The 26,697-nt window shown below is 40.7% G+C and overlaps 2 protein-coding genes across 2 annotated transcripts; both read right to left on the bottom strand.

Moving 5' to 3' along the window:
* Positions 1-4,085: 4,085 nt before the first annotated feature.
* LOC118885444 (keratin-associated protein 25-1) lies at positions 4,086-11,508 on the bottom strand. Its single transcript, XM_036834084.1, has 2 exons — positions 11,503-11,508; positions 4,086-4,448 (listed from the first exon to the last, which is right to left on the bottom strand). The coding sequence occupies exons 1-2, from the start codon at positions 11,506-11,508 to the stop codon at positions 4,086-4,088; spliced, it is 369 nt and encodes a 122-aa protein (XP_036689979.1).
* Positions 11,509-25,351: 13,843 nt separating this feature from the next.
* Positions 25,352-25,835, bottom strand: LOC118884658 (proteasome maturation protein-like). The gene has a single exon (XM_036832384.1). The coding sequence runs from the start codon at positions 25,775-25,777 to the stop codon at positions 25,352-25,354; it is 426 nt and encodes a 141-aa protein (XP_036688279.1). The 5' UTR covers positions 25,778-25,835.
* Positions 25,836-26,697: the final 862 nt, after the last annotated feature.

Here is a 26,697-nt window from a genome sequence, read left to right as displayed (position 1 = left end):
ACAATGCCTGTCACACATAGTGACAGAAATATATGCTGACGTGTCACACGCATAGATGGTCATACATACACACGTATCACACAATCACTGATACACCCCAGACCTGTCACAACCACACAACACATTCACACCCTCGCCCTGTCATGATACACACAAAAACACACTTCCACCACAGTCACAGATTCATCCTGATCCTGTCATACACAAACTGCAATCTCTCTTCTCTCTGGTGTACACACACGTACAGTCTGTCACACGGCCGCGGAGAAACGCTCCAGCTCCGTCATGGTCACCAGATAAACTCATACAACGTATTTTACATGCAGTCACAGACATACACTGGCCATTTCGAGTGCACAGATGCCCACTTACACACACACACACACACACACACACACACACCATTCCATCTGTCACAGGATATCTCAGCCCCGTCATGTGCACAGTCATGCAAATGCAATATTACCTTTCACACAGCGTGACGTATCCTTGGCTCTACCACGCGCACAATGTTCACACGCAACCCCTACACCACGTCTGTCCCTCACCGTCACTGAAGCACACTCCAGCGCTGTCGCATACTTGACTCTACATCACACGCAGCCTGGAGACACCCTCACCTGTTTTGACGACCCCTCCCCTCTTGTCTGTCACACCATCACCTCCGTCACAGCTCGCGTTCACCTGGAGCGTTTCCCTCCGTCCATCCCCACCGCCGGCTGGGGTCGGAGTTCGCAAAGCCCTCCCCTCCACGCCCCGCAACGATTTCTCTTTCCACCGAACCTGCTCACACGCGCAGCCCAAGAACCACGAGGAAGCTCTAGGGGGACTTCCGAGACCCACGGTTATTGGGGCCCAGTGGCCTGTGGGAAATGTAGTCCAGAGCCAGGAAAGCAGGAGACATCGGAAACCCAAGGGCCCTGGGGCGTCCCCGCCCCGGAGGTTTCTGGGAGTTGTAGTCTGTGCTCGCAGTGTGCAGGCGTCGGCTCGCGCCAGCCTTGTGTGAGTGACGTCTTGGGCGTGGGATTCTAGGGTGAGTCCCCAAGGGTAGTACGTGCCTGACCACGTTTGTGCCTGAACATCTTTGCGCTCCGGAAGGCCCAGTGTAGGCTGATGGTCCCTGAGGTGCGTCAGCTCCTGGAGCCGCACTGGGGACACAGCAGGTGGTGGGGGTGTGAGTGTGTGACTCTGTGTTACTGTGACAGTCGTGGGACAGACTGAATGGCTGTAGATGGATGTAGCAGTGTTCCGGAGCCGGTCCCTACGGTCAGATACTCAGAAAAATTCAGACGTGTTAACACAACCATTACAGTAGTCCCCCAGTATCTGCTGCTGTTTGCTTCCAGGACTCACTGTGGATAGTGCTGAGGATGCCGGAGTCCCTTTTATAAAATGCCATAGTATTTGCATGTGACCTATGCATATCCTTCTCTATATATTAAGTCATCTGTAGATTACTTGTATTAGGTATTACGTACCTAATACCTAATACTATGTAAATAGTTGCTGTCATGCAGCAAATTCAAGTTTTGCTTTTTGGAACTTTTTGGGTTGTTTTTTTTTTTTAATATTTTTGATTAATGGTTGAATCCACGGATGCTGAACCCATGATATGGAGGGCTGATTGTATTTAAAAGTTATGTAGACTTACGATAAATGCATTTAGAAAACTAAGGTAATAAATACCCAACACATCACTTCCTATTATCTATGCTATTGAGATTATGTCAATAGTGTCTGTAGGGCGGAAATAATTATATCGTGGTGTATCACTGTACATCTCTTCCCAACTCCACCTTCAGTGATACCACATTGGCAGCTAGAAACTGGCGGTGACAGGACTGTTTACACCATGGGAATTGGCAGTTACTACAAATGAGGGCCTGATTTATTGTTTTGTTGATCTGGGGATGGGGAAGCTTCCCAAAGTCCTACCTCCTCCTCCTGCAATATCCCTCCAGCGTCATCTTTTGGTTAAGCTTATCATTGTGAGCTGAGGCAATTAATTGATAATGGAAACTTATGACTTACCATGTTTTCACTTAACAAATATCAAAAACAAATGTTGATAGTATACAATATTGTTGAGAATGTGGGGGAATGAGAACGCTCATAGGTAGCTGTTGGTAATGACTACAGTCTTTTTACAGTTGAGTTGGGTAGTATCTATCACAATGTCTGAAAGCAAACCCTTAATCAACCAGCATTTTTACATATAAGATTCTAGCTTACAAAAATGCTGACTTGAAAGAAAAAGATGCGGATACAGTAATGCTTACTGAAGCCATGTCTGTAATAATGAAGAACTGAAATTAACCTCAGTGTTTATCCTTTGAGGAATTGTTAGTCTATGCTGAACAACATGGTAGCTATTTGTGGCTATTTAAAATCATTACAATTAAATAAAATTTTAATATGTAGTTCCTTAGTCAAACTAGTCACATTTCAAATGCTTGTTAGCCAATGTGACTAGTGGACAGTTAGATAATAATTCAACATTAAAAAGAAGGAGTTAAATCTCTATAGCTGACAGAAAATGAAGTAGAGGAATTGTGTTCAAGTGAAAAGGGGAAATAGCAGAACAATATGTATAGCATGATCCCATTTCTATACAAAATAGATGATCTTGGGGCTTCCCTGGTGGCACAGTGGTTGAGAATCCACATGCCAATGCAGGGGACACGGGTTTGATCCCTGGTCCGAGAAGATCCCACATGCCGTGGAGCAACTAAGCCCGTGCGCCACAACTACTGAGCCTGTGCGCTGCAACTACTGAAGCCCATGCACCTAGAGCCCTGCTCTGCAACAAGAGAAACCACTGCAATGAGAAGCCCACGCACCGCAATGAAGAGTAGCCCCCACTCACCACAACTGGAGAAAGCCCAAGTGCAGCAACGAAGACTCAACACAGCCAAAAATAAATAAATTAAATAAATAAATTTATTTTAAGAAGTCAAAAAAATAGATGATCTTTATACATACATTCAGTGTACAGAAAAATCTGGAAGAACACCTAAAAATGGCAACTTTGGTCACTTCAGTAGAGAAGGAATGAGTAGGGAAAGTCTCTTTTCTGATTTATATACTTTCTGTTGTTTGAATATTTAAAAACTACAACAATTAACTCAATATTGCTAAATCCAAATAAATATTTTTATTACTTATTTTGAAAGATTTTCTGCTGCTTTCTACTCTCTCATAAACTTACTCTTTCTTGAAATACTCAACCACTTTTAACTAAAAGACTTCACTACTGTTTTATCTCCTCACTGAAAAGCATTAGAAAAAGGAATTGACTAAAAAGTCAGTGAGGAATTGTGACACCAGAAAATATGAAATCAGTTGGATCAATTTAAAATTCCAACATAAATATTTTTGTAAAATGTATTTCTTTTTATTTTGTAGTTACAAAAACAATGTCTGTTTATTACACAAAAAGAGATAATAAAACAAGTAAAATTACAGAAAAAAATACCCGTTATTCCACTGAGCCAGGCACCAACAATGTCATCACTTTGCAGTACAGATTCCCAGATCATATGTGATGCACATTGGACAGGCTTGCCCCCATCATTCAAACATTTCGTACTGCAGTACTTTATTAGGCAACATATCATTGTTTGGGTGCTAAAATTGTACCAACGAATTCCTTAATGTCAGACATTTAAGTTGTTCCTGCTTTGCCTCATAACCACTTCCAGAGGACAGAGATGAAGACTACATTGAAATAAAGAAATAAAAGACCTGAAAAATGGTGCTCTGAATTACCATTTCTTAAAAACCTGGACCAAATCCATTATTTTTTAAAATCATTCAAAGCAAGTTTATTTAGAGATAACCAAGCAAACTTTTCTTTCTGCTTAAGAGAACATGTTAATGGCATAGAAATCAAAAAGCCTGATAGCAAAAAATACTCTAGTGAACAAACCAACAATTAAAATCACTTAGAATTTGATCAAGTAAAAGAGTATTGGTTAAAACTGTAACTGAACTAAAAGCACAATTATCCATTTACCTAAGAACAATTTATTAATCTAAAGATGACACAAAGCTATCTGACAAGATGCTTGGATGGCAATTCAGCATCATCTAATAAATGGAGATTGCCAAGTCCCAAAGGAAGAAAAAGCTGGTTGGAAACTGCCGTGTATGTAGGGAACAGGTTGAACACTATTAGATACAAAGTCCAGGGGTCTGAAGCTGCTGGACTCATAACCTAGAGGTTGACGGTCATAGGAGAGATATTTTAAAGGGTGGCAGGTGATGGACGCAAAGTTCAGTGGTCGATACCCACAAGAGATGACGTTCTGCAGCTTGCAGCCGTAAGTCAGGTGTTTCTGGGGGAGGCAACTACTGGACATAGAGTTCTGAGGTCTATTATAGATTGATGGTTGACAGAACTGGAGGGATGAGAACTGATGGGGGAACAACCAGTTGCTCTTCAGGGCCTGGAGACACAGTAAGTAGTGGAAGGGTAGCCCAAAATTTCATAGGTTTTGGGCACACAGCTGGATGGTTGGTAGCTGGAAGGTTTACCACATGTCTCTGGGAAGTTGACCAGAAGCCAAGTTCTGTTTTGGCTGGGCAAAGAAGAGCATCACCACAGTTCACACCAGTAGAGTAGAGAGTAGTGGATGAGGTCAAATAAATTATTTTGACAAGACTATGTTATGGAATGATTTCCCCAGAGATAGCTCCAGGATTCACCCAGCGGTGCCCATCTTTAGAAGCAGTCCCAGAGGGCTTCCCTGGTAGCTCAGTGGTTAAGAATCCGCCTGCCAATACAGGGGACACGGGTTCAAGCCCTGGTCTGGGAAGATCCCACATGCCGTGGAGCAACTAAGCGCATGCACCACAACTACTGAGCCTGCGCTCTAGAGCCCACGAGCCACAACTACTGAGCCTGTGTACCACAACTACTGAAGCCCGCGCACCTAGAGCCCATGCTTCGCAACAAGAGAAGCCACCGCAATGAGAAGACCACGCACCGCAATGAAGAGTAGCCCCCGCTCGCTGCAACTAGAGAAAACCCATGCACAGCAATGAAGACCCAATGCAGCCAAAAATAAATAAATAAAATAAAATAAAAATAAATTAGAAGCAGTCCCAGAGGAACCAGTGCACGAGGAGTGATGGGTGGGTATGGTAGCTCCAGGGAACATCAATCCATCCAGCCCTCCTGCAACACAACGATCCCAGTCCAAACTTCTATCCAATATGGCAGCTTCCTCAGTCTTTTTTTCTGGGTCGGGAATGCTAGCATATAGAGGGGATGTATGGACAATTGTATACCTGAGAGAAAGTGTTTTTGATATATAGAAAACCACCCCAAAACTTAATGACTTAAAACAACAAGTCTTGGGAATTCCCTGGCAGTCCAGTGGTTAGGACTCTGTGCTTTCACTGCCGAGGGTGTGGGTTCAATCTCTGGTTGGGGAACTAAGATCCTGCAAGCCACGGGGCATGGCCAATAACAACAACAAAACAAGTCTTCATGACTTCTCATGGTTTTGTAAGTTGGCTGATGGTTCTTCTGGTCTGGACCAGCTTGGCTGGGTTTGGATGATCTAGGATGGCTTCTCTCACCTCCCCAGCAGTTGTTAGAATGATTGGTGTAGAGAAGTGCCTTAGCTGATATCACTCATCTCTACTCAATGAGATACCACTTCACACCCACTAGGATAGCTATAATAATAATAATAAAAAGACACAGTAATAACTGTTAAAATGTGGAGAACTTGAAACCCTCATACACTGCTTATAGGAATGTAAAATGATGCAGTCACTGTGGAAAACAGTCTGGTAGTTCCTCAAAAGAGTTACTATGTGATCCAAAAATCCCACTCCTAAGTATGTACCCAAAAGAAATGAAAACATATGTCCACATAAAAACTTGTACACGAATTTCATAGCAGTATTATTGATAATAGCCAAAAAGTGGAAACATCAAAATGTCCACCAACCAAAGAATGAATTAAAAATATGATATATCTGTACAATGGAATATTATTTGTCAGTAAAAAGGAACAAAATGGGCTTCCCTGGTGGCGCAGTGGTTGAGAGTCTGCCTGCCAATGCAGGGGACACGGGTTCGAGCCCTGGTCCGGGAAGATCCCACATGCCGCAGAGCAACTAGGCCCGTGAGCCACAACTACTGAGCCTGCGCGTCTGGAGCCTGTGCTCCACAACAAGAGAGGCCGCGACAGTGAGAGGCCCATGCACCGCGATGAAGAGTGGCCCCCACTTGCCACAACTAGAGAAAGCCGTCGCTCAGAAACGAAGACCCAACACAGCCATAAATGAATAAATAAATAAATAAAATTTAAAAAAAAAGACATGAAACACTAAAAAGAGTATGTCTTAAAAAAAAAAAGGAACAAAATACTGATGCATATTGTAACATGAACAAACCTGGAAAACATTATGCTAAGTAAAAGAAGCCAGTTGCAAAAAGCCACATGTTGTATGATTTTATTTATATGACATGTTCAGAGTAGGCAAATCTATAGAGACAGAACATAAATTAGTGGTTGCCTAGGACTTAAGGTGGGTGGGGTGTGGCCGGAAATGGGGAGTGACCGCTAATGGGTGCAGGGTTTCTTTTTTTTTTTCTTTAATATTTATTTATTGATTTACTTGTCTGCACCAGGTCTTAGTTGCGGCAGACGGGATCTTCGTTGCAGCGTGCGGGCTCTTTAGTTGCTTTAGTTGTGGCATGTGGGATCTAGTTCCCTGACCAGGGATGGAACCTGGGCCCCTTGCATTGGAAGCGTGGAGTCTTAACCACTGGACCACCAGGGAAGTCCCAGGGTTTCTTTTTGAGGTGATGAAACTGTTACCAAATTGATTGTGGTGATAACTGCACGACGCTGCAGGTAGTCTAAAAACTATTGAATTGTACACTTGATGGGTGAATTGTATGTGAATGATATATCGATAGTTACAGAAAAATCATCGTGTGTGTTAACCAGTTAACCTTCTGGATAAATAAGGTAACATCCATTCCTCACGTGAAACAAATAGTTCACAATATTTATAACTTAAAAATAGGTGATCAGAGTACTTATCTAAACACAGATGTTTTAAAAATTAATTAACTTATTTATTTTTGGCTGCGTTGGGTCTCTGTTGCTGCGCGGGCCTTCTCTAGCTGTGGCGAGCGGGGTCTACTCTTCGTTGCAGTGTGCGGGCTTCTCATTGCGGTGGTTTCTCCTGTTGCGGAACACAGGCTCTAGGCACGCGGTTTTAGTAGTTGTGGCTCGCGGGCTCTAGAGCGCAGGCTCAGTAGTTGTGGTGCACAGGCTTAGTTGCTCTGCAGCATGTGGGATCTTCCCGGACCAGGGCTTGAACCCATGTCCTCTGCATTGGCAGGTGGATTCTTAACCACTGTGTCACCAGGGAAGTACCTATACCAGCATTTAAGACAAGTATCTCTTTTATCCAGTAATCTATTTCTAGAAATATTTTTCATGAAAATTACTGAAACAGTGAAAAATGCATAAAATATTCTCTATAGGAATATTTACATTAGTTAATATTGCAAAAAATCTAAAGATAAAGCAAAAATTTACAGATAAATTAAGTGTGATAGTCCATAAAATAAATAACCAAGGAGTCATTAAACTGAAAATGTGGAATCACCCTGCTCAATATGGAAGGATATGCATAAGATATTAAGAAATGAAAAATACAGATTACATGAGAGTATGCAAGGTATGACTATAAGTTTTGAAAAAAAAGATACACAGGATAATCATTGAAGATTTAAGTATTTTTAAAGTTATATTCTAATACTAAACTCTGGCTAATTTTAGCACATCAATAATCATCTTTCAACTCAGTTTCCTCACCGTTAAATAGAATAATAACTCCTATAATCAAGAGTTTTTAATAGAATAGTGATCAAGCCCTGAGACACTGAAACACAATCATCTCAGGTCAAATCCTTGTCTCACCATTTTAATAGCTGGGAGACCATGGGCAAGTTTTTAAAAATTTGTGTATGCTTCATTTATTTTCATTGGTATAATATGTAGAATAATATTATCACATGCAGGTTTTTTTTTTGCTTGAATTAAATAATTCATACTAATTATGTGTCAATAGATCTGACACATGGTAAGCACTCATCTAAATTTCTTAACTACCTACTGTATAGCACAGAGAACTATATTCAATATTCTATGATAAACCATAATGGAAAAGAATATTGAAAAAAGAATGTGTATATGTATAACTGAATCTCTTTGCTGTACAGCAGAAATTAACACATTAGAAATCAACTGTACTTCATTTTTAAAAAATCTAAATAAATAAAAATAAAAATAGAGCAAAAAAAAAAAGTTCAAAACTCAATGAAAAGGGAGTTCCCTGGTGGTCCAGTGGTTAGGACTCCGTGCTTTCACTGCTGAGGACCCAGGTTTGATCCCTGGTCAGGGAACGAAGATCCCACAAGTCACGTGACATAGCCAAAAAAACCCAAAACAAAACAAAACAAAACAAAACAAAAAACTGAATGAAAAAAAATTTCTTAGACTAGTCATGATTCACCCCCCAGACTGTTGGATCAAAACTGCGATTCTGTCATCAAAGAAGGAGATGGCTGCTGGGGGGGACACCACCAGTGACTGCCACATTGGGCAAAATATCCTTCACGTGTAAAGGAAAAAGAAAGATAATCTTAGACATGCAGGAGCTCTGCAATCGTGCCAACCACCGAAACTGTCTGAGGGAACTCTTCAGGGAGGGGATCCAGCCAAATGACACTTACATCAGAACTAAGCTTTCATGGAAGGGGAGATGAGGTGCCCACCCAGCAGTGGTGTCCCCCACACCTCCGACCTTTCAGTTCCTCTCAAAATCTCGAAACCCTTCCCCTCTCAAAGCCTTTGCAATGCCAGCAATTCTCTTCTCCCCGTCTTTGCCTGAAACACTCATTCTCATCTTTCAAACGGCAGCTTAATTATTAATTTCTCTTAACAGGCCTTCCCTACACTCATATATAAATCATGATCACCCATCACTGGTTCTCAAAAATCCTTTCCTTTTTGTTCTTACAGATCATCACAATGTGTAATTTTATGTTTTTTATATTCTGATTATTCTATGTCTGTGTTCTTTGGTCAAATAAAATGTCCATCAGGGCAAGCATTTTGATCCTTTGATTATTCATTGATAGCAGGGGTCAAACAACTATGGTGCCAGGCCAAATCTGGCCCACCACCTGTTTTGTACAACTAATGAGCTAAGAATAAAAGTGGTTATCCCGGGCTTCCCTTGTGGGGCAGTGGTTGAGAATCTGCCTGCCAATGCAGGGGACACGGGTTCGAGCCCTGGTCTGGGAAGATCCCACATGCCGCGGAGCAACTGGGCCCGTGAGCCACAATTACTGAGCCTGCGCGTCTGGAGCCTGTGCTCCGCAACAAGGGAGGCCGCGATAGTGAGAGGCCCGCGCACCGCGATGAAGAGTGGCCCCCACTTGCCGCAACTAGAGAAAGCCCTCGCACAGAAATGAAGACCCAACACAGCCATAAATAAATAAATAAATAAATAAAATTAAAAAAAAAAAAGTGGTTATCCCATTTTTAAATGCTTGAAAAAAAAGAGAGATAAACAGTGTTTATGGACAGCTGAAAATTATAAGATTCGAATTCACTGTCCATAGATAAAGTGTGATGGAAACACAGCTCCTGTGGATTGTTTAGACCTTGTCTGTGGCTGCTGTCCCACTGCAAGGGCAGAGTTGAGTAGTTGCAACAGAGACCCTGTCTAGAATACTTACTATCTGGCCTTTTACAGGAAAACTGTGCCAACTTCTGCTCTATGGTCAGTACAGAGACAAATGCCTTGCAGATCGTGGAATCTGTTGGTCCAAATTCAGTGTATTGCTTGGACATCAGGCATTAACCTCAACAGCTGGACTTTTATTTTTAGTAAAAAAAAATTTTATTGGCATATAGTTGATTTACAATTGGACTTTTATAATTTTTTAAATTTTATTTAATTAATTAATTTATTTGGTCGCACCAGGTCTTAGTTGCGGCACACGGGCTCCTCAGTTGTGGCATGGAAACTCTTAGTTGCGGCATGCATGTGGGATCTAGTTCCCCAACCAGGGATTGAACCCGGGCCCCCTGCATTGGGAGCATGGAATCCCAACCACTGCACCACCAGGGAAGTCCCACAACTGGACTTGTAAAAGCAATCACTTTCTCCCAACAGTGGGCAAACAAGAGGCTCCAATAGGCAAAGGGGATTCCTGGCTGCTAAAAAGTCAAGTTAGCCTCACTGACTGCTCAGGCAGTGAACCTAGACCAGCTCAGTTGGAGGGCTGAGGGGAGTAGATTGTGGAGTCAGATGCGGAGACAAGCAATGGTAGATGAAGATGTCAGCATGGGGACTTCCCTGGTGGCGCAGTGGTTGGGAATCGGCCTGCCAATGCAGGGGACACGGGTTCAAGCCCTGGTCCGGGAAGATCCCACATGCTGTGGAGCAACTAAGCCCGTGCACCGCAACTACTGAGCCTGCGCTCTAGAACCTGTGAGCCACAACTACTGAGCCTGCGTGCCACAACTACTGAAGCCCGTGTGCCTAGAGCCTGTGCTCTGCAACAAAGAGAAGCCACCACAATGAGAAGGCCGCCCACCGCAACAAAGAGTAGCCCCCGCTCACTGCAGCTAGAGAAAGCCCGTGCACAGCAATGAACACCCAATGCAGCCAAAAAATAAATAAATAAATTTAAAAAAAGAAAATATCAGCATGGGGACCTGGGAGTTTGTCGTTGATTCTGTCCCTGCACAGATTCTGCACTCAAGTCATGCAAGTTCCCTCTGCTCCACCCTCAGGACATGTCTGTTTCCTCATATCATGGGAAAGTTTCTCTGCAAGTTACGCTGGTCTCTCTGGATTTTTCTCATCAAGCGTTAGTGATTGCTCATGTCATCATTATTATTTTTTTAACCGAGACCAACAGTTTCTCAGAGATATTATCATTCCCCTGGCAGACAATGTCATCGCCACCAGTGACATTCTCAAGGTTGCACTGGTGGGAAATGAGATCATGGCTTCTCTAACCTGTAATTCGGGGTCAGGTGCTTCCTCACACCCTCAGACATGACCCCTGGCGGTGACAGGCTCGCCATGCAGGTATCAGAGGTCTGCTCGGTGAGTATGTTTTTCTTGTTTCTCCTTTTTGAAGATGTCTCCAAAAGTGACTTTCGGTGTTGGAACTTGATCTTGGCATCCTAACGTGCTTTCTTACTTGGGAAGAGGTGGTGTGCCATATTAAATCTGAAGATTACAGAGAAATCTATGACCCTCATGAGGGCTCTAATGGCTCTTGCATTTTTACTGTATTTAGCGTTATCCTCTTTCTCTTCCTTTCTTTTTTGTTTTTGGCTTTCTGAGACCTCTTATCCATCATTTCTTGCTATTAGACTTTACAGAATTCTCCTTTCCTTCCAACCTTTTAAAAATTTTCTTTAAAACTGGGGACCATAGTACCGCCATTGTAGGAATATTATGAGGAATAAATACAATTATATAGATGTCTGGCTTTGACATAGAAAATGTGGGTTCATTTTTTCTTGTTTTCTCTGGGGTCAAGATCGGCTTTAGAAAAATATTTATAAAGAGCTATCCCTTTGGGCGGTGTGAGGAAAGGCATAAACCCTATTCTTTTCAGGTTCTTCTTAGACCACAGGAAAGAGATGTAATTGTTGACTCTGAGTCTTTTAAGGAGAGATGGAGTCCTGAATTTATTTCCCAGAACCAATCATGGATATAAAGCCACCCATGGACCACATCATCAGCACTGAGCCTGAGTCATAAAATGGCCCATGCATTAGGACAGGAAACCCCGAATTTAGGGCTCTAATGACCCCACCCTGCCCTTGGTGCTGGAGAGGAAATGAAACACGCCAGGGCAGGGAACAGCAAAGAGCCCATTGAATGTGGGGTTATTATTATTATTTTTTTTTTGGCTTAAACAAAGTGGCTCTCTTATCACACAAAACAAGTCCAGAAGGTAGGGAGGCTACATGCCTCGTTAATTCAGTGGGTCCATGATGTTATCAGGCAGGACCCAGAGTTTTTGAATCTTTGTGTTCTGTCATTCTCAATATATGGATCTTGTTCTTCACCTGGTTTCCCTGCAGTACCTCAAACTCTCACAATATCAAGGTGAAATAAAAAAAAAAAAACCAAAAAAAGAAAAACAAAAACCAAACAGAGTTCTCTTTTTAAGGTTTTTATAACACTTTATTTATTTATTTTCCTGCATTTGACTTACTTTTTATTGGAGTATAGTTGATTTATAATGTGGTAGTTTCAGGTGTACAGCAAAGTGAATCAGTTATACATACACATATATCCACTCTTTTTAACATTTGAACGTGGGGTTATGTTTAACATTCGTTGTTGGTACCTGCAGGGACCACATGAAGATTACCACCTTGCTTCTCCCCAGCTGGCTGAAGGCCAATGCCTAAAGAAGGGAAAACTTAAATTGATTACCTGCCTTACCTCAGGGTTGCCTTTTCTGTCTGAGTATCTGATTTCCTGCTTGAACTCGCTTCTCCTTTCTTGCCCTTATATGTAGTGCTGTTGTTTGACAAAGGAAAGCTGGCTCCAAAATATCTGGATGTCTGTATTCTTATTCCACATTTTTAGTTCTCATTATCTCATGCCTAGTTTTCTCTCTCCACACTGTACTTGTTTCTAATGACTTGTGTTTATTCACCATAACACATGGGACTCTGTGGGTTTATCACAGGGTCTGCCCTGGTGTTCATGACTGCACTTCTCAAAGGTCGACTGAAATGGGGGAATCCTTTAAACCTGGCTGGTGCACCCATCCCCCAACTGCTGTGCGTGTTGGCTGCTAAAGCCTCCCACCTGTACATCTCTCAGAAGCTCTGCACTTCGTTAAAGAGCAGCCTGACCTACAAGGCTGTCACCTGAATGGCTAGAGGTCAATGACTGATACCCAGCCTGTGGTCTCAGCGAGGGACTAACTCTGTGCTGCAGTCTGTGCACCAGGGCCCCCTGTGGGATCAGGCTTCCTTAGCCCCCCTCCCTCCCTCCTCTCTCCTGAGAGTTCTCCCTCAATAAAGCACCTTGACAGTTTCCCCATCACAGGCTCTGCTCCAGGGAACCTGACCAAAAAGCCGATTGTCCTATTTCATAATGAACATGAGGCTCAGCTTAAGGCCATAAGACCCCAAATCGGAGCGGTTAAGAATTGATATTCCTGTTATCAAAGACATCTCTGAGATAAGAGTGTGGGGTCCCTTCAGCATCATGTGCTTGGAGCTGGAAACAGGAAATGGCGTGGAGGCCTTCCCATGTGCCATTATTCCTGGACATTTGGAAATTCATAAATGTGATCCCCATTGAAAATGACACCAGGCCTCCCTCCCTCCCAACCTCCCTCCCTCCCCTCCTTCCTCCCTTCCTTCCGCTCTTCCTTCTTTCCTTCCTTCTTCTCTCTCTCCCTGCCTCCCTTCCTTCCTTTTTTTTTTTACCATAACGTGGTAAAAATGGACTTTAAGGTGATATTGCTAATCTATGATCCCCTCTCCCTTCAAATATCACTGCTCCTTCCTCAGAATTACAAAGGGCATGTATATACACACCCACAAAGAAAAGTGAGGTGTCTGCTGACTTCTGAGATTCTGGAGTGAGAATTTGTAGATAAGATGCTGTTTAATTCTTCCTTTTCTGAGAAAGCTTTGTGCTTAGCTGTAATGTAGAGGTTGAGAGTAGGAGATATGGAGACACCATGCTTGGATTCAAAGGTTCCTACATTACTGTCACGTAATTTTAGGTAATTTATTAAATTTTTCTCATCTGTAATGGGTGATGATAATAACATATTTTTATTTTTATTTATTTTGGCCCCAACGCACAGCTTGTGGGATCTTATTTACCTGGCCAGGGATCAAACCCAGGCCCCCTGGGCTTCCCTGGTGGTGCAGTGGTTAAGAATCCACCTGCCAATTCAGGGGACACGGGTTCAAGCCCTGGTCCGGAAAGATCCCACATGCCATGGAGCAACTAAGTCCATGAGCCACAACTACTGAGCTTGCGCTCTAGAGCCCATGAGCCAGAACTACTGAGCCCGTGTGCCACAACTACTGAAGCCCACGCACCTAGAGCCCATGCTCTGCAACAAGAGAAGCCACCACAGTGAGAAGCCCATGTACCGCAATGAAGAGTAGCCCCTGATCGCTGCAAATAGAGAAAGCCCGCGTGCAGCAATGAAGACCCAATGCAGCCAAAAATAATAATAATAATTAATTAAATTAATTAAAAAACCAAAACAAATACACAAAAAAACCAGGCCCTCTGCAGTGGAAGCAAACGCGGAGTCTTAACCACTGGACCACCAGGGAAGTCCCAACATCTCTTATTTTGAAAGACAAATTAGTAAGTTAAAATACGTAAAGTACTATACTTAGAACATTGCTTTCCTCCCTGATTTTATGTATTTGACACACATGGTTGAGCCAGTGATACCTCCCCCACCCCCTGACTGCCAGAGTTTATGCTTAGCATGAACAAGTAATTTATTTTCCAAACCAGGACCATTTAGAGTGAAAAGGCGTTCTAAATCAAACTCCACGGGGTACATTTTTACCTTTCTTCATTCAATATTTCTATTGAGTTTCTACTGAATATGTCTTTTCCTCCTCAGTGAGAACACTGGCTCCCAACATCCACACATTTATTCATTTTTCTCAGTGCAGCAAAACATAGTTTCAGAAGTGCTTCACCCACACTACCACAGAAAACAAACCTACTAGAAAGTTCTGGATTTGTTTGCAGTTAGTTCGCTGTTCTCTTCCACCGTCTACCTCACTCAAGACTGAGGGTATATATTCAAATATTGTCTTCTTAGTTTTCTTTTTGTTCTTTCTTCATTGCGGTTATGGCAGTCATTGAAGTACAATTGGGTTCATCTGTTTCAGTTTTAGTTTTTTAACCCTTCGCATCCTTGTTGATTTTATTTTATTCTTGGAAAATGTAGAACATTAACATGGTTCAAAAAAATCAAAAGTATATAAAATTTTATTATTACAGAAGTGTCACTCCCTCCTTTAACTCTTTTAGCCTGTGAGCATCTGTTTTCCATTCCTGATTGGGAAGCTGTCTTATGGAAAGGTCATAACAAGGCTCTAGCTTGTGCCCTTGTTGAGTGTAAGCAGAGGAGAGGGGAAGGGCTATAAACTGGAAAGCCCCAAGCTCCACGGAACCATTATGGACCATCCTATTTATTGCTAATTCCCTGGCCAGGGACTCCACTTTATTTTTATTTAATTTAATTTATTTATTTATTTATTTTTTAGGGACTCCACTTTAAATACTAAAGAAGCAGAACTTGGTGGGGAGATTTCTTCTATCATCTGCCACCCTGGGGTTTGGTGGAGAAAAAGAGGAGTGAGTATCTGGGGAGAGTTGGTAATCCTACATCTGTTTTCATCATTTTCTCAACTCAGCAAGGCTTTTAATTTTCCTGGATCACTCCCTCCAAAGTCATGTCACCTGGGATATTATTATCTAATGCTGTGGATATTGGGCCAATAAATATCCTCTAAATACAGCACAGGAGAGCAACAAGTGTAGAATATCAAAGGTCTCACTCCAAAATTATCATCTTTCTTCTGCACCCATCAACATATTTCTTTTTTTAAAAAAAGATTTATTTATATTTATTTTTGGCTGCGTTGGGTCTTTGTTGCTGTGTGCGGGTTTTCTCTAGTTGTGGCGAGTGGGGGCTACTCTTCATTGCGGTGTGTGGGCTTCTCATCGCCGTGGCTTCTCTTGTTGTGGAGCACGGGCTCTAGGAGTGCGGGCTTCAGTAGTTGTGGCTGGCGGGCTCTAGAGCACAGGCTCAGTAGTTGTGGCACACGGGCTTAGTTGCTCCATGGCATGTGGGATCTTCCCGGACCAGGGCTCGAACCCGTGTCCACTGCACTGGCAGGCGGATTCTTAACCACTGCACCACCAGGGAAGTTCAATGCTATGTTCCTTCTATTGTCCTAAGCAAAATCTAGCAAAATGCATAGGTTAATTTTAAAATGTTTTTTTCACATTTTAAAATTATTCCCTCAAACCTATCAAATCAGGCAGGCTGATTATGTTATTCAGATTCTCTATATTTTATTTATTTTTGGAACTGAGTGACATTTTCAGGTAGGTATCTGTTAAATTCCATCTTGTGCCCTTCTATTTTCTAAAGCTTTTTATTATAGAGAGGAAATTGTCGATTCAAAATCCTACAGGGTTAAGCCATTAACGTGAATAAATAAAGCTCGTTTCATGGAGACTACGATGAATTAGAGGATGCCTGCCCAGTCAATAGAGTTGACATTACCTAGCTCCGTTAACCATTTTTCATGGGAAAACACTGGCCATGACCATAGCATTTTCTAATTTTAATTACTTTTACTTTTTAAAATTTATTTTAAATTTATTTAAAATTTAAATTTATTTATTTATTTTTTATTTTTTGAAAAATTTTCTTGACCGTGCCGCACGGCATGTGGTGGATCTTAGTTCCTCGACCGGGAATCGAACCCACGCCCCTTGCATTGGAAGTGCAGAGTCTTAACCACTGGGCAGCCAGGGAAGTCTGCATTTTCTAATTTTTAAAGAGAAACAAAAACAATCTAGATTGTTTAAAAGCTGGCATTTAATCTAAAATTTTTAAACAACAGAGTGGGAAAAAAGAGAAATATTGGGGCCGTAACTGCCCATTTTCTGCCATTGTGTAGCTTATGTTTAGACAAACATCACATCCACATACCCTACATAAAATGCTAGCAATCATATACAACTTGGAAAAGAACTAGTTTATTCTTTCAAGATAGTTTGAATCAACATGTGTGTACCCAATAACCTGAAGTAGGATTTTACAAATATGAATCAAGGTGAAATTTGTTAATACCGTATTTGCCACACTGAGGAAAATAATACATATCTTCTTTTTCCCTCTAGATCATCTGGCTTTGAATAAAATAAACTGCTGGGCGTTGACATTATGGCTTGTGAGTTGGTAATGAGGATTCTCCTCCTCTTCCAGACTGGAGTTGGGCTCCTAAGGAATTCCTCACTCCTTTATGTTTATATGTTGACTTTGTTCACTAAACACACTCAGAGGCCCACAGATCTAATTTTGAACCAATTGACCGTAGCCAACTTCCTGGTCCTTTTCTCTAGGGGAATTCCTCAGACACTGGATGCTCTGGGTTTGAAATATTTCCTGGGAGAAGTTGAGAGTAAGGTTAGCTTTTTTTTTTTTAATAGTAATCTTTTATTTATTTATTTTTATATTTATTTTTGGCTGTGTTGGGTCTTCGTTTCTGTGCGAGGGCTTTCTATAGTTGCGGCAAGCGGGGGCCACTCTTCATTGCGGTGCGCGGGCCTCTTCACTATCGCGGCCTCTCGTTGCGGAGCACAGGCTCCAGATGCGCAGACTCAGTAGTTGTGGCTCACGGGCCTAGTTGCTCCGCGGCATGTGGGATCTTCCCAGACCAGGGCTCGAACCCATGTCCCCTGCATTAGCAGGCAGATTCTCAACCACTGCGCCACCAGGGAAGCCCAAGGTTAGCTTTTATACTCACAGAGTGGCCCAGGGGTTTCCCTCTGCACCACCTGCCTCTTGAGCGGCTTCCAGGCTATCACAATCAGCCCTAGTAATTCCAGGTGTGCAAAACTCAAACTTAAAGCTCCTACATTTGTTCAACCTGCCTATTCCCTCTGTTGGATTCTTCATCTCCTGATAAATATTGTTGTGCCGATGAAATTGACTCACCCAGGGAATGCTATAAACATGACAGAAAAGTATTTTGGATTGTGTTCTTCAAAAAGACCTGATTCGTTTTTGACCTCACTCTATGCATTCCTGTTATCCTTTCTTGATATTTTGTGTTTGGTACCCATGGGTTGGGCCAGTGGTTCCATAGTGCTCTTCCTGCAAAGACATAAGCAGAGAGTCCAGTATACTTACCACACCAGCCTCTCTCCCAGAGCCTCCCCAGAGACTTCTGCCACTCATACTGTCCTACTTCTGGTGGGCTCATTTGTTTCCTTTTATTCTCTCTCCTCCATCTTATCACTTTATATGATGTGCTTTGTCAACCCAAGCTTGCAGCTAGTGAACATCAGTGCATTCCTGGTTGCTTGTTTTCCAGCTTTCAATCCCTTTGCGCTCATCAGCCATGATACTCAAATCCTCAGAACCTACTTTTGTTACTTGTGGTAAAACAAAAATCTCCACATAGTCCTTTTACAAATATCTACCATTCATTCAACAATTTTTCATCACTCAATATTTGACAACTGAGTTTAACTGTAGACTCATCTAAAATGTATTATTTTTCAATGTGAGATTTGTGATTTAATTTTCTGTATGCATTTGTTATTTTCTTTTTGAATATTGTCTTTCAGTGCAGCAAATATGAGTTTTCCTCTCTGCAGAAAAAGGGCCTACTTATATCAACACTTGCCATTACCCTAATGAAATGGCAGGGGGCTATTAATAACCCTAGTGGAAGACCCACTTGATACTATTCCTGTCCTACCACGCATGATTTGATTTAGCTTTTTAAGGCCTCATCCTAAAAATGGATCAGCTAAGGTCCAACAGGCACTTGAAGAAACATTCTACCCTGAAACAAAAAGACAAACAGATAGGAAAAAAAAGTAACATGGAGGGAAAAGCATATTAAAGAAGTAGAATAAAATTTTACAATTTGTAAGTAATATTGTTGGTGAGATATGAAACTCTACTGCATGCATAAGGCAAGGGTAGGATGCTATCAAAATGAATGACAGAAGACTAAAAAGACCTACTGGGAATTAGAAACATGACAGAAGAGATAAAGTATTCAGTAGAGCAGTTGGAAAATAATATGGAGGAAACTCTAGGAATTTGGAAGAAGGGATAAGAACATTAGCAACATTAGAAAAGTAGCAAAACTTTCCTGGAGGTGAATATCTTAATAATAGATACCCCAAGAAGAAAGAAATATAAACATGGAGAGGACAAAATAGCAAAGAATTTATACAAGATAATTGGTCAGAGCTGAAACACATCTATTTACAGACTGAAAGGGCCCATTTGTCTGATGGGAAATGAATTAAAATAAGCCCATGTCTAAATTTTGGAATACTGGGGAGAAAGAACAGAATCCTGATGATTCCAGAAAGCAAACAAGGGGTAATATCCAAAGGGAGAAAAATCAAAATGTTTTCAAATTTCTAAAAAGTACTGTGGAACACTATAAGGCAAATGGAGTGATACCACCAAACTTCTGATATAATGTTTTCCAGAATAAAAAAATGACCCTCCTCAGAAAGAGCATGGGTACATGAAGGAAAACCTGTGTGTGAATCCTAATATTTATGTAGCAGTTCCACATTACATGTTGTAAAGGAATATCAGGCCACAACATAATGAGGGAAATGCAAACATGTTTATTATGACTCATTATAATTTCTATCTAAGTCATCATTCTTTCACATAGCATAAATTTATGCCCTGACAATTTGAGGGTAAGCTCATCTCACTCAGTGTTTCATCAGGCACGTTGGTGCCTCTGTTTGCAGGGTGGAGTTTAAGTCCAATCTGTTGTGTATATTCCCACTGCTTTGTAGAGAGGAAGTTTCACATTATAAAATCCCCTCTTCCCTCTGCAAAACTAGGCAATCTGAACTAGTCTGGAGGAGCACAAAATCCTTCAAAAATGTTTGCTAACTTGCATCTAAAATCTGATTTTGAATCTCCAAAATAGAGAGTTTTGGTTTTGTTTCCTTCTTTCTCCTTTCTTGATCACAGGGTGATAGATGCCTGTTGGCTTAATGTTGGAATGTGGGAGGATCACTGAATAACAGAAAAAGCAGAAGGGAAAACCTACATTGATTAATATATTAAAACATAAGCCTAAGGGACTTCCCTGGTGGTCCAGTGGCTAAGACTTCATGCTCCCAATTCAGGGGGCCCTGGTTCAATCCCTGGTCAGAGAACTAGATCCCACATGCTGCAACTAAAAAAGATCCCACATGCTGCAACTAAGACTGGCACAGCCAAATAAATAAATATTTAAAAAAACAAAACAAAACAACATAAGCCTAAGATACATGGGAGTAATCAATCATTGTTATGAAGAAAGTGGAGATACCTACACAAAGTGTAAAGAAATATGGCGGGGGGGGGAATGTCTTCATTGAAGAGGAAGAGGCAAGAGTATTGTGAAAGTAGGGGTAGTGCTAGGATTATTGAGGAGCAATGAATCCAAAAAATATTTTAAGGAAGTAATGAGTGATCTAAACGTTCATAGGTTGCACATTACAGAAGGCAGGATGAAATCCTAAAACACAAAGTGACTGACTTCTTTTCCTCTTTGGGTATGGACTATTAACAATACTGAGTGAAGCAGGCACATTGTGTTAAAATTATCATCTGTTTATCAATCATATACATTAAACTTTCTGTCCCAATTCAATTTTTAAAAATATAACTATTGCCATTCAGGCATTTTTTTGGGGATATTTACAAATAATTATCAAGTCAAACCTCTCAGTATTTTAGTGTTTTTATCTTTGGTGTTATGCTTAGAAAATCCATGCCTATATCAGAATTTAAGTATATATTTACCTGATTTTCACTGAGTCATTTAATTATTCCATGCATCGTAAATGTGCATGTGCACACGTGTGTGTATATATATATAAAATAAAATTGGTATATAATTACTCCCACGCACATTCTGTTAGTCCATTTACCTAACTCTGTTTATTGAATAAACCGTCTTTCTCCTACTATATTAAATAATGTACTTCCCAGATATTAGTTTTCCATTATATTTGGGCCTTTCACTGAATGATTTATTTTGATCCTTTGATAGATCTATTAATTTGTTAACCTCTTCAGCTCTATTTTGTTTACCTTTTGTATGGTATATCTTTTTCTTTCTTCTTAATTTCAACCTATTTGTGTCTTCTTTGCAGCAGTGTTGAATGATAAAGAAGTAGACTGGCCTTTGTGCCTGGTTCCTGGGAGGGAGACTCCAAATCCTTGGAATTTCCTGAGTAATAAGAATGTCTTTGTTATTCATAAGCCCCTTAGATCACATTGGAGTTTATGCTAATAAGGTGATTCACATGGAACCCCTCAATAGCTTCAGAATAGGGGCTGGTCATGCTGGAAAGACCAACTGTGTGATTACAGGGTTGGGGATTTGAACCATGTGATATCGGTTCTACCTTGGTGGGGGTGGGGAGGCTACAGATGAAATTCAATCACATGGCCAATAATTAAAGTTAATACAACTCAACAACAACAAAAAACCTAAACAATCCAATTTAAAAACCTAAACAATCCAATTTAAACAATCAATTTAAAAAAGGAGCTGAATAGACATTTTTCCAAAGAAGACATACAGATGGCCAACAGGCATGTGAAAAGATGTTCAATATCACTAATTATTAGGGAAATGCAAATGAAAACCACAATGAGACATCATCTCTCACCTGTTAGAAAGGCTATTATCAAAAAGACAAGAAATAAGTGTTGGAGAAAAGGGAACCCTCCTACACTGTTGGTGGGAATGTAAATTGGTGCAGCCACTTTGGAAAAAAGGATGGAGATTCCTCACAAAATTAAGAATAGAGCTACCATGTGATCCAGCTATTCCACTTCTGGGTATTTATCCAAAGAACATAAAAACACTAATTCAAGATGATATATGCACCCCTATGTTCATCTTAGTATTATTATTAATAGCCAAGATATGGCAACAACCTAAGTGCCCATCAACAGATGAATGGATAAAGAACATGTGGGAGATACACACACACACACACACACACACACACAGAGGAATATTATTCATCCATAAAAGGTGAAATCCTGCCATTTGCAACAGTATGGATGGACCTTGAGGGTATTATGCTAAATGAAATAAATCAGACAGAGAAAAACAAATAATATATGGTTTTGCTCATATGTGGGATATAGAAAAAATAAATAAATAAATGAACAAACCAAATCAAACCAAATGTGTAGATATAGAGAATAGAGTGGTGGTTGACAGAGGGGAAGGAGTAGGGGGTGGGTGCGGGAAGGTGAAATGGTTAAAGGGAGTGTGTGGCTTCACCACACTGACTCCATTTTGTCAACTCCATCTCAGGCCCACAGTCCTACCCTCTCCCTTTTCTGAGTGACTGAACTTTAGCCTACTCACAAGGAATGCACCCAAGCCAGATAAGTTCCCTATCAATTTTTACCCTTGCCTTCATCTGATACGAAAACTGGAAGAATGTCTTTGCTGGTGCAGATGGTCAGTGGTCATGAGACCCCCAGAGAGAGGAAAAATCCCCAGTTCTTGTCAGTGTGGGTATGCTTCTTACTTGGTAGTCAGATTCTATTTTTAGCTTCGGCCCCTTTAAACTCCCCTGTACCCTTTTCGATGACATGGAGTGCAGCTGCGAATGCTTCTGGATCATCCATCCACCAGCTCTTTCCTGCCTGTATGTAAGTTACCCATAATAAACTTCATAATTGCACTTTATGGAGTGGCCTGCTTCATATTTCAGTCTCAAAGTTCCTTCTCAGTTCAGAGGATATTACTCGATATCTTGGCTTCCCAACAGGGGGTCAACTGTAGAGTCATGGATGGAAGCTAAATTTTCGGTGGTAAGCACGTCTTAGTGTATACAGAAGTAGAAATATAATGTTGTACACATGAAACATATAATGTTATAAACCAATGTTACCTCGATTTAAAAAAGAAAGAAAAGAAATAATGGCTCCAGACTTCCCAAATCTGGGAAAATGTATGACATCCAGATTCAAGAAGCCATATAGGGGCTTCCCTGGTGGGGCAGTGGTTAAGAATCTGCCTGCCAATGCAGGGGACACGGGTTTGAGCCCTGGTCCGGGAGGATCCCACATGCTGCGGAGCAACTAAGCCCCTGCACCACAACTACTGAAGCCCGCATGCCTAGAGCCCGTGCTCCACAACAGGAGAAACCACTGCAATGAGAAGTCTGCACACCGCAATGAAGACCCAACACAGCCAAAAATAAATAAATAAATTTATTAAAAAATGAAGCCATATAGACTCAAGACAGGATGAATCCAAAGTAATCCACAGTGAGACAAATTGTAATCAAATTGTCAAAAGTCAAAGACAAAGAGAGAATTTTGAAAGCAACAAGAGAAAAGCAATTCGTCATGTACAAGGGGACCCCTATAAGACTCTCAGCAGATTTCTCAGCAGATGTCTTGCAGGCCAGAGGGAGTGGGATAATATGCTGAGGGAGTTCATCACCACTAGACCCGCCTTACAAGAAATGCTAAAGGAAGTTCTTCAAGTGGAAATGATGCTAAACAGCAACATGAAAGAATATGAAAGTAAAAAGCTCACTGGAAAAGGTAAATGTATAGACAAATACAGAATTCTGTGATATTGTAATGGTGGTGCATAAATCACATTTAATTCTGGAATAGAGATTAAAATACAGAAGTAAAAATAATTATAACTACAAAAATATGTTAGTAGATACACAATATGGAGACATAATTTGTGACATCAATAACATAAAATATGTGTGAGGGGAGAAATAAGTGTTGAGCATTTGTATATGATAGAAGTTAAGTTGTTATCAGCTTAATATAGCTTGTTTTAAGATGTTTTGTTTAAGTCCCATGTTAACCAAAAAGAAAATGCCTATAGAAGGTACACAAAAGAAAATGAGAAAGGAATCAAAGCACATCACCACACACACCAAGAGAAAAAAAAATCAATGAAACAGAAAGGAAGACAGCAAGAAGGGAAAAGAGTGACAAAAAAGCTGTAAGACAAACAGAAAACAATTAACAAATGACAATAGTAAGTCCTTCCCTGTTAATTATTACTTTAGATGTAAATGGATTAAACTTCTCCATCAAAAGACAGAATGGCTGAAAGAATGAAAAAAAAACAAGATCCAACTATATTCTGTCTACAAGAGACTCACTTCAGATTTAAAGACACACAGAGGCTGAAAGTGAAAGTTTGGAAAAAGACATACCATGCAAATTGTAAGTGAAAGCAAGGGTGGCCATACTTATATTATACAAAATAGACTTTGTCAAAAGTTCGAGCAAGGCATAAAAATACCAAGTGAAAACACCTGAAAGTTTACTACCTTGGTATAATGATTCTTAGTATTTCTTAGTATCTTCTAACACATATAAGTGTAAATAACAGAGATGTATGTATGTATGTATTTTACACTTTTAACAGGCATTTTTTTTCACATCGCTTACCTATAAGTTTCTCCTCTGCACATACCTTCACAAGCTCCCACACTCCCCTTGTGTAGAGCATTGTTTAAAATCTGGCATACATATCCCATAACTTTCTCCATGTTCATACAGTAATACATACACAAATACACACAGTTGCCTTCAATTTCTATATAAAAAACTTTAAAATTTCATCACAGATAAATTCTTTATAATAAATATATTTTAAAAGTATACATTGTGTAAATACAATCCAGCATAAGAAATAGAATACACAAAATAACTTTGAATCCTTTTGCCAACTTATCTCTCCATCTTCCTGCCTTCTTGTAGCTACCACATTCCTGAATTTTATCATATCCTTTTTTAAAAAAATTAATTAATTAATTTTTGGCTGCATTGGGTCTTCGTTGCTGCACACGGGCTTTCTCTAGTTGCGGCGAGTGGGGGCTACTCTTCATTGCAGTGCGCAGGCTTCTCATTGTGGTGGCTTCTCTTGTTGCAGAGCACGGGCTCTAGGCACACAGGCTTCAGTAGTTGTGGCTCGTGGGCTCTAGAACGCAGGCTCAGTAGTTGTGGTCCACAGGCTTAGTTGCTCCGCAGCATGTGGGATCTTCCTGGACCAGGGCTCGAACCTGTGTCCCCTGCATTGGCAGGCGGATTCTTAACCACTGAGCCACCAGGGAAGTCCCCTTGTTTTTTATTATGTACCACTTACACACAAAATATCATTTGTTTTGCCTCTTTTTAAAGTTTTATGAATGGAATTATACTGTATGTATATATCTATAACTCTTTATCATATTTGTTAAATTCAGTCATTTTCACCGCTGTGCATTATCCCACTGTATAGGTACTCCACACCTAATTAAACATCCTACTTCTGATGGGCATGTTTCATTTCCAGATTTGTTACTGCAATGATATTAGTGAAAGCAATGCTATTGATTTTTTTTCTCATGTGTCAGTACTTCTAATGTGTGCACGTCAAATTATAGTAAAAAGACAACTCTAAACAAGATGCAACCCATCTATTTCCATGAACAGCACACTGTATTACAGTAAACCGAGTTTATATTCAACCATCAAATGTGGTTCTCCCATTAGTTCACTTTGTGATGGGTCATTAAGAATACCTTCAAATTCAGTAGTTTCATCATTACTCCTCAAAATATCCAATGAAAGGTTTGAGCTTGGAAGAAATGGAAGACGCTGAACCTGCTGCACTGCCTTGAATTCCATTTGTAGTTTTAGTGGAGCAAATAGACCCTGGATGTTTCTCAGTGTGGAAAAGTTCATTTTATCTTGGTCGAGCTGGAATTTTTTTCCTGATAATTCAAGAGGATGACTGGGCAAAAGTTCATTTTTCACACAAGAAAAACCTTTTTGAAGAAGATCATGACTTTCAAAAGGTCCACTTGCTGAAAGTTCAGTAACTGGAATACTGTCCTTTAGCTGAGATCCAAGTCCTCTGGCATTCATCTTCAACTAGCGCTGCAAACAGCCTCTCAGCCTGTTACCCAATGCTATTGATTTTGACGACAGAGAAATTGTTTTAAGGATTTTTAGCTGTGATGAAGCCAACTAGGGTGAAGCAAAAGAGAGACTTTTGGAAAAAAGGTTAGAAAAGAAAATCCTTTTTTGGCACATATATACAATGGAATATTACTCAGCCATAAAAAGAAATGAGATTGAGTTATTTGTAGTGAGGTGGATGGACCTAGAGTCTGTCATGCAGAGTGAAGTAAGTCAGAAAGAGAAAAACAAATACCGTATGCTAACGCACATATATGGAATCTAAAAAGGCAGTACTGATGAACCTAGTGGCAGGGCAGGGATAAAGACACAGATGTAGAGAATGGACTTGAGGACACAGTGGGGGAAGGGGAAGCTGGGACGAAGTGAGAGAGTAGCATGGACATATGTAAAATGGATGGCTAGTGGGAAGCTGCTGCATAGCACAGGGAGATCAGCTCATTGCTTTGTGACCACCTAGAGGGGTGGGACAGGGAGGATGGGAGGGAGGCTGTAGAGGGAGGGGATATGGGGATATATGTATCCTTATAGCTGATTCACTTTGTTGTACAACAGAAACTAACACAACATTGTAAAGCAATTATACTCCAATAAAGATGTTAAAAAAAAGAAAATCCTTTTTTTTCAGGAACACTTGGGACTTTATTCTGAACTTGTAATAGGAAAGGAATTTTATCTTCTTCCCTAATACTATATCCATTAACTGTTCATCTATTTTTACCTACCATTTCAGATCAGAAAAAAAGTCTGTCAGAAGAAACTACAGATATTTTGGTTCAAAACTGCCAACTGCAACAGGCCCTGCCTAGGAAATGGAAACCTGGTTTTGTATATTTAGAATATTTTAAAACGCAATGATCACTCTT

The sequence above is a fragment of the Balaenoptera musculus genome, chromosome 19 (genome assembly GCF_009873245.2).
Source record: "Balaenoptera musculus isolate JJ_BM4_2016_0621 chromosome 19, mBalMus1.pri.v3, whole genome shotgun sequence".
Lineage (NCBI taxonomy): Eukaryota > Metazoa > Chordata > Mammalia > Artiodactyla > Balaenopteridae > Balaenoptera > Balaenoptera musculus.
The sequence above is the reverse complement of the archived record's forward strand: the minus strand, read 5'-3'. Positions and strand labels throughout refer to the sequence as shown.

Bases quoted from the DNA above. Each gene is read 5' to 3' on its own strand.
- LOC118884658 (XM_036832384.1), bottom strand. From the start codon at position 25,777: ATGAATGCCAGAGGACTTGGATCTCAGCTAAAGGACAGTATTCCAGTT.